Source organism: Gadus morhua, chromosome 6, assembly GCF_902167405.1.
Source record: "Gadus morhua chromosome 6, gadMor3.0, whole genome shotgun sequence".
Taxonomy (NCBI): Eukaryota; Metazoa; Chordata; class Actinopteri; order Gadiformes; family Gadidae; genus Gadus; species Gadus morhua.
Genome location: NC_044053.1, coordinates 11,128,200 through 11,135,967, shown reverse-complemented (window position 1 = coordinate 11,135,967; position 7,768 = coordinate 11,128,200). Strand labels below are relative to the sequence as shown.

General features: G+C 39.0%; 2 protein-coding genes across 2 annotated transcripts in view; both read right to left on the bottom strand.

Annotated features, from left to right (window-relative positions):
* Nucleotides 1-6: 6 nt before the first annotated feature.
* dimt1l (DIM1 dimethyladenosine transferase 1-like (S. cerevisiae)) lies at nt 7-4,361 on the bottom strand. The gene is made up of 12 exons (XM_030359640.1): nt 4,163-4,361; nt 3,887-3,960; nt 3,720-3,806; nt 3,464-3,525; nt 3,213-3,306; nt 3,077-3,126; nt 2,864-2,987; nt 2,636-2,728; nt 2,450-2,514; nt 2,274-2,337; nt 1,852-1,958; nt 7-1,143 (listed from the first exon to the last, which is right to left on the bottom strand). Exons 1-12 carry the CDS (start codon nt 4,218-4,220, stop codon nt 1,101-1,103), a joined length of 921 nt encoding a protein of 306 aa, XP_030215500.1. The 5' UTR covers nt 4,221-4,361; the 3' UTR covers nt 7-1,100.
* A 30-nt stretch (nt 4,362-4,391) lies between these two features.
* Nucleotides 4,392-7,768, bottom strand: part of cenph (centromere protein H) — a 3,820-nt gene continuing 443 nt past the window's right edge. Inside the window, exons 2-10 of the mRNA XM_030359641.1 lie at nt 7,614-7,768; nt 7,382-7,437; nt 7,125-7,170; nt 6,290-6,358; nt 6,117-6,173; nt 5,844-5,907; nt 5,236-5,287; nt 4,649-4,809; nt 4,392-4,551 (exon numbers count right to left, since the gene is read on the bottom strand). The exon at nt 7,614-7,768 is cut by the window's right edge and continues 7 nt beyond it. Coding sequence (XP_030215501.1) covers nt 4,459-4,551; nt 4,649-4,809; nt 5,236-5,287; nt 5,844-5,907; nt 6,117-6,173; nt 6,290-6,358; nt 7,125-7,170; nt 7,382-7,437; nt 7,614-7,723 — 708 coding nt within the window. The 5' untranslated portion in view covers nt 7,724-7,768 and the 3' untranslated portion in view covers nt 4,392-4,458. The remainder of the gene's footprint in view (nt 4,552-4,648; nt 4,810-5,235; nt 5,288-5,843; nt 5,908-6,116; nt 6,174-6,289; nt 6,359-7,124; nt 7,171-7,381; nt 7,438-7,613) is intronic.

Sequence of the window (7,768 nt, the reverse complement as noted above, 5' to 3'; positions counted from 1 at the left end):
CACTTGAATGATTGGACGTAACATGCCATTTATTGTCATTAAAGGTTGTATCAGTGATTCTGATTGAAACAAAGTATCACATTCATCCGCTTTTTCCTCAGGATCCGCTAATTGCCCTTCCCATAAGCAGGCTGTCTAAAAACCGCGTTTCTCTAGGTGGCCTAGGCTCAGATCGCTCACAAAAACAAATGGTACTACAAACACCTCAAAATCTAAATAAAGTGTTCCAACCAATCACAGACAAGGGGTGGGTGTTGTGGTGTTTCGCGCTCGTGCACGCGAAGTGGTAGCTACAAATTCCTGTTGCATTTTCATGCACGTTCATGATCATTTTCAAAACACGGGAGGGAGGGGCTAGCTGGCTCTGTTCGTTTGGAATCTCGCAACGGAAGTCAGGGCAACCAGAATCGCTGATACAACCTTTAAGTTAATTTCACAGACAGGTTATTGAAGAGAGCATGATGGAGATCATAGTATTAATGTGAGGTTGACAGCACCATCTACAGGGACAGTGCATTTTCCGTGAGAAAGTTGCAGTTCCACAATATCTTCTGAATTAAGATGTCCAAACTGAAGTAGTGACTTAGTAACTTAAATCATCCCAGTTACTTTCCAAGCCACGTCTTTAACAGCTCAACACTATAGCACGTAATCTCAATATGAGCACTTTTACACACCATTCTATTTACAGGAAAGCTTCACCACCAGAAAACGTGAATCATTTAAATGCCTCCAACAGCATAAAATTCCAGAAGCATGGACAGTTTAACACAGTGCTCTCCATTTAGCTTCCACCAGAATACAATGTCTGTTTAAATGCTTCCCATAACTGCATAGTCCATATCAAAGTTCCAGCTTTGGCTGATACAAACCACAATACATTTGATCTACTAAATGGTAGTTTTCCCACTGACATTCTTTTAATATTTAAGTTTTTGTTCCCCCAGCACCGTTCAAAGAAATGAGTGAAGGGGAGTGGGACAGGGATGGAAGATTATCTTCACACGCCTTATCCAGCCAGGCTTCTCCCACACCAAATCCTCTGGTGAAGAGCCCCCAGCTCTCTGGTGAAGGGATCCGAGGCGACGCGTCTACGCCATTTAGGAGAAGTGTATGCCAGCTTTGTTGAATGCGTGAAGCAACCTGTGTAGGATGACATGTCCTCAGATTAAACACCAAGTATTAACCTATTAAAGAATAGTGTAGGGGACATTAAGAAAACGAGTGAATTTCTCTTGAGTAGATTTGATTTTGTTTTATAGCGTCTTATTTCTTTTAATCAATGGCAACTGTGAATCAACGTCACTATGGTGCATTATAATCCTTGATGTAAAAGCAGTCAAAGTTAACTATATTCCCACAGAATTGCAATTCAATCGCCTCAAGTATTGATTCAGAGAATGTATTTATTTATTTTCTGTTAACGGTAAACTAACAGGATAAGAAAATAAACTTCACATTGCCAAGCCAACACTGAAAAAACCCTTACAAGGCCTTAGCAATCAATGCTCAAGTGCCCAGCCTTGCAAAGTGCGCACTTGCGGTCTGCATTCCACACACACACACTTTTGAATGGACTCATTGTAAAAATAGTGTTCCTAGTTTTGTAATGTATTAAGGAATTATGACCACATTGTGTCCGTCATCATTCATTCAGATTTTACGCAAATATTTAGCTGGGTCTGAATTTTACAGAGTGCTCCGGTATTGAGGCGGGTGACAGCCAGGCCTGAAACCACGCAAGCTCGTTTTATCAGTTGAAGTTGGCATCAACTTTGCTCCCATCGACAAAATAAAGGTGACGACGAAAGCTTCCAGCTTACGGGGTGGAACCCTGCTCTTAAGACTTACACCATGAAGTCATCAATGTCCATGGTCCTGGCTCTCTTATCGCTGAACTCCACCTCCTCCAGGACGCTCTCCACCTTCTTGGTAATGCTGAAGTCCGCTGGGATTTCCTGGCAGCACACACAAACATTATAAATAACTGCCCGCGCCTATAGAAATGAACCAGTGTGCACGTGACTCAAAACACTTTGCTTGTTAAGTGGTGTGAGGAAATGCATGTTTTTTCTGGAAATACATTCTATGTAAACAATTTCAATTGATACTGATAAATGCAGGATAACAAGCAGTGTTTTACTGTTATAGACCAGACCATGGATTGAAGATGAAGGGGGGAAAAAAGAGCAGGGGACATGCGTTTGCCTTCCCATTTAACCGGTGATGTTTTCAGAATGAGATGGTGACCTAGCTGAAGATAGTTTACTTACTATGCTGTGTACAGAACAGTGAATTCTGTAGTTCTTCTCCAGAAGTTGTTCAACTGAATTACTCCTGTGGAATAAAATGTGAATGTAAGTATTTTTCTCTATGTTTACCTCCACAGAAACAGTATTCATGGATAGATGAGTGAACGTAAACCAACCCCACACACACAAACACTTACTTGAATGAGGAATTCAGTGTTTTGTTTTTCCTCACAAATGCAATTCTGACCAGACCGTCCCATTCCTGTTGAAATAATTAAGAAACATACAACATATATATATATATAAATATATCACAGACTACAAACTAAAAAGCTCAGAGGCACTATCAGAGTTGTAACTTTGTGTTAAATTGTGTAACTCACCTGAAAGTTAACTGGAGGAGGTGGGTTCTTTGGTTCTATTCTGACCACACTGGACTCCACTTTAGGAGGAGGGCGGAAGTTATTTTTCCCCACCTGAATGCATAGAGGGGAGCATCCATCTGAGTACTCACTACAATCTAACATCATCTACACAGAGATGATAACATTCTAAATGCAAAAAGCTGTACGAGACGTGAGCATGTGGATTTGCTTGGCTGTGAGTCTGACCTTCATCAGATGGTCAACACGAGCCAGTAGCTGGGTGTTGATGGACAGCCTGCAGTACAGCTTATCACCAGGCTGGGCGACTAAACGCATGGCAAACTCCCTCTGGAACATCAACACTGCACACCTGAACGGTAGGGAGGATTTAGCGTCCACAGAGTGAGATTTGTGGTAAGGGGTACATTGACTTCATTCTCCTCTTGGGAGTCTACTTACCGGAAGAAAGGCCTATGTAGCAGAAGCTTGAAAACAAATGGTGAAGAAATCTGCAAAATAAACATTTGCTTAGGTTGTCGTACATGTTAACATGTTTGTTTTGGATATTTTCAATTTTAGGCAGATTTGTTCATACCTGGTATGGTAAATTGGCGACGCAAATGTCAAAGAAAGGCAGGTCTGTTTTCAGCACGTCACCTACTAATATTTGAAGTTTGGATTGCAGGGGTCTGTAGAAATAAGTACAAATAATGACCATCAAAATGCTCATAATGCGACACACCAGCCAAATTGAACAAGAATGAGTTATCATATACTGTTTGGAAACAATTAGGAATAAACTCTTCTTTTCAGACAAATTGTTCCATGTCATATTCCTTTACTCACGTGCATTGCACTCTTTTCTGGAGTTCAGCCACCAATCTGAGGTCCAACTCACAGGCTACAACCTGCAGCAATGATAGACGATATTTACTCTGATATTGTTGATGCAATTCCTCATCGGCCATACAGGGTGCGTGCAACATTGCTTATGTCAAGATGCATAAACCATAAAGAAACAATACGTTTTGCTAATACCTTCCATATCCCAGCGTTATTTCAGATTATGTTAACGTTACCTTATTGGCTAACCGACACTCACCTTCTTGCCTTTCTCCAAAAGTTTGACTGTCATGTTTCCAGTACCTGGTCCCACCTCCAGAACAATATCCGTAGGTCTGATTGCAGCCTGAAATACCACAGTACGTTTGTTTTTGATAAGGTTTTGGAATTGGTCGAGATCCATTTAACGTCAGAAGGTGAGCCTACCTTATCGATGATTCCGTTGACCACCAAGGGATTCTTCAATATGTGCTGGCCGATGCCAGTGTTGAACATAATACCTGTGTGGTTCATAATAGCATGTTTGTTTAACTCACACCAACATGATGAAAAAACAAAGGCAAGTGGATTTAATGAAGCGGGTTTGAGTGACAGTTAGTAGATACATATAGATTATCAGTTGATCTATGATGCATATCTAGGAGCTAGTAAGCTAAGCGCAACAACAGGACTTTGGTAACGTTATATGAGATGTAAACGCACCTTGGTTCTTTATTTCTTGGTGCTGCCGGCTTTTCTTTTCCGCCTTAACCTTCGGCATATTGATGGATTTGTGGGTTTGCGAAAATAAGCAGAAAACTATTCCAAAATATAGGAATACACAGACACGTGCAAACCCCAAAGTTCTTCACCGACGTTACAGGATATGGACGTTATCAGTCTCATGTCCCTACATCGCCCCCTGCCGGAAACATGACGAGGACACCTACAGTTTCTTTCTATAATTTTATTCCAGTATATACAGTGACAATTCATAAATATGCAAATAACCTTTTTCTTCAGTCTGTTATGGGAAGATCTTCTAGGGTCATGCCAATATCTTTGAGTTTGGGGTCATCCAACCAATTGATTTTGCAGGCTAAAATAATTCCCTGTAAAAGGTAATGCAAATGCTTGTTACATTTTTACTTTCAATTGAGCCTCATATTAAATATCTTTATATACAAGTATATATATCTATAAATGTACCCGCAAGACGTTCTGAGCCAAAACTGTCATGGTCTTGTACTTCTCAATGTTGGACTGGCCTTTCTGCTGGGCAGCTTTGTATTTCTCAAACTCTGGGGGCTCGTACTTTTTCTTCAAAAGCTCCATCTCTTTCATCTGATCACGTGTGAGCTGCTTCAGCTCTACAGAGGAACACAACTGTTGCTCAAAGGATTCCTGAATGAGACTGACTCCCCACTGACAATAATCGAAGTTCAGAGATTCACATGGTAGATGCTAACAGCACAATGAAAGATGGGATAAATAGGATGTAGAGAAAATGTTTGGAAAATATTAAATAGTTAGTCAACATGATTACCAAATAAGATTGTGGAAACCACCCATTTTTCAGTGTCATTCAGATTTTGAGGAGAAGTGCATCTTTCATTTTGATAATTTAAAAGCTACAATATAAAGAAAATACATTTTCTGTGTTTAAAAAAAGGACAGTGGGCCAGGGATCTATAACTAGTACAATGGGTTACAATGAACTGTTGTTTAAATTAAAAAGCAAGATTTCTCTATTTATGGGCGAACAGCCAACAGAGAAAGATAGACTATACAAGTACCGAGTCGCTTCTTCCTTATGTCTGTGATTTGATCCCCCATATCTTTAGATTCCTGTTAACAAACAGTGACAGTGTGGTGAGTTTTAATTAGACTATTTAAAAAAAGGAATACACCATAGAAAACGTATAGTTCAGCATAACTTGACATGCATAGCAACGGTTATATTCTCCTCCATATTTCATGGATACGTGTAGTGGGGATTCGGATTTGAAGTATACTTAGATCCAGGCTTCACGCTAGACTTTTTCTTGGGCGGACAAATGTCTGACAGTATTCCAGAATATCGGACATTTGGAATATCTTCCGGACGTTATTCACCAATAATTAAATAATCACCAAAACTCCACATTTAAACGACAAACGACACAAACTAAGTTGCTTCAATAAATGCCATTTATTAAATTAGACTAGGTAAAAAAACATAACATCCATTCTTGGCAAAAATGGTAAACGGGTAAAAAATAATGAATTCGATAATTGCAATTCTTGCAGGCTACTTTCGGCGCAACTTCATGGCATTGAAGTGCTCCGCTGCTCGCGAATGACTAGTTTGTTATTTATTATGGCACCTTATTATAAAGTGTTACCAAATGTTACTATTTCTTACCTGCTGAAGATCTTTTATTTGTGAACAAAGGGCCATGCAGCGATCGTTTACTGCTTTTATCGATCTGTACGAAAGAGGCGTGGTGTTCAGGTTAATTCAACACTGTGATATTACTGATACAAGGCTCCTGTTGTGTGAAATATGTAGAGATTAAGAAAAAAGTAAGTAAAAATGTATAATATATTATAACAGCGGACATCAACGATTATACTTTTACTGTGCTACAACAAAATATATTTTATATTTACTATTTATTAGGTTGGCTAAGCTTACTCAGATTCTGGATTGTTTTGCTGAAGTTTTTCGGCGATGGCATGCCCCATTTGCATTCTGCAGGACACAAGCGAAGAAGAAGAGACCCCCACAGAATGTTTGAATAACACGTTATCGGATAAATAATATATATACTTTTACAATAAGTATGCATTTTACTGTACCCCTGTTACCTGTGCAAAGCGAGTGTCTTGATAAAATGCTCCGTTTTTGTCTCTTCTAACGCAGTGACATTATCAGCCCTGTATATATAATTAAATAGAAAACAGATTTCATCAAATGTGTAACAAACCAGCTTTAAAGGATAATAGTATAAGCAACGTAGTGGCTAAGACATGCCCATCTCATGCGTCACACCTTGACCTTAGAAACTGTAAAGGTTCAATGGGCATTAAAGGAGCTATATTTAAAAGGGTCGATTTCAATCGACACTAGAAACAATCTCCATAAAACTTTTCTAGCAGGGTTGTCAGAACAAGAAATGGGTTATTTTGGAAAGAAATGCCATTGGTACCGGACACGACCGTGTATTGCTAGTTAACTATTAACTATGCCTCCAAGAAAGAGCAAAAAGCAGTGGGAATATCTGCGATGACAAGGTTTGAGGGACTGAGTTTTCATATTTACATTTACATTTAGGGCATTTAGCAGACGCTTTTATCCAAAGCGACTTACAATAACTACATTTGTCATAAGAAGTGCATCAATATATCGCTGTCGGTACAGAAAGGATGTTCATAGAACCAAGTGAAAGTACAACAATCGCTAGGCTAACCAATTCCCTGTGTTACAGCCATGATAGCAGCTACTGCAGTTGCTACACAGTTAAGTACTATAATACAATACAATACAATACAATACAATACAATACAATACAATACAATACAGTGTTCATATGTATGGATACTAGCCTGGACAGATGGTTATTTCTGATTTACCACTCATTCTAGGTTCAGGTGTGACACATGAGGTGGGCGTGTCTTGACCACAGTACTGTAGGGTACTCACAAGTTATATTCCGCTTCAGATGTGCTACATGTTCTTTTGTTCTCCACTGTTAAGATATGACAATACATATGTAAAGATATGACATATATATATATATATATATATATATATATATATATATATATATATATATATATATATATATATATATATATATGACACACAAAACCAATCATCATATTCATCTTTAGTGTACATACTGGGACACATGTTAAGCTTTAAGTATATTGTGAACTCTTAATACACATGTGGCATACCTGCATTGATCTGTGCGGATATCTCAACGCACTGGTTGAACATCTGTTCTTTTATTCTGCAAAGCAAAAGACAAGCGCATGTTCAATTTGTAGAATGTTAAAATAAGCATATCGGCCTAAAACATTATTAGCTGACCATAATTGGCACTCAAACATAACTGGCCTTATATTGATTGTGGAGAACATACAGACAAGTCGAAATGTGAAGATGCATGTATGGCATAAACAGCACCTTAGTAGGTCTACTGGGGTTGTGTCCTGCAGTCCATTTGGTCCTTCAGGACCTTGGCCATCCACTGCAGCATCAGCTTCAAGGTTCTCCACATCATCCGGTTGTTCCATCTCAGATTATTGGCGGTATCCAGTTCACAACATGAATGGTAGAAA

Coding starts and splice junctions, on each gene's coding strand:
- dimt1l (XM_030359640.1), bottom strand. CDS start 4,220: ATGCCGAAGGTTAAGGCGGAAAAGAAAAGCCGGCAGCACCAAGAAATA. Junction 2,988..3,076: donor CTACATAGGCCTTTCTTCCG/GTAAGTAGACTC, acceptor CCTACCGTTCAG/GTGTGCAGTGTTGATGTTCC. Junction 1,959..2,273: donor ACTGTTCTGTACACAGCATA/GTAAGTAAACTA, acceptor GTGTGCTGCCAG/GAAATCCCAGCGGACTTCAG.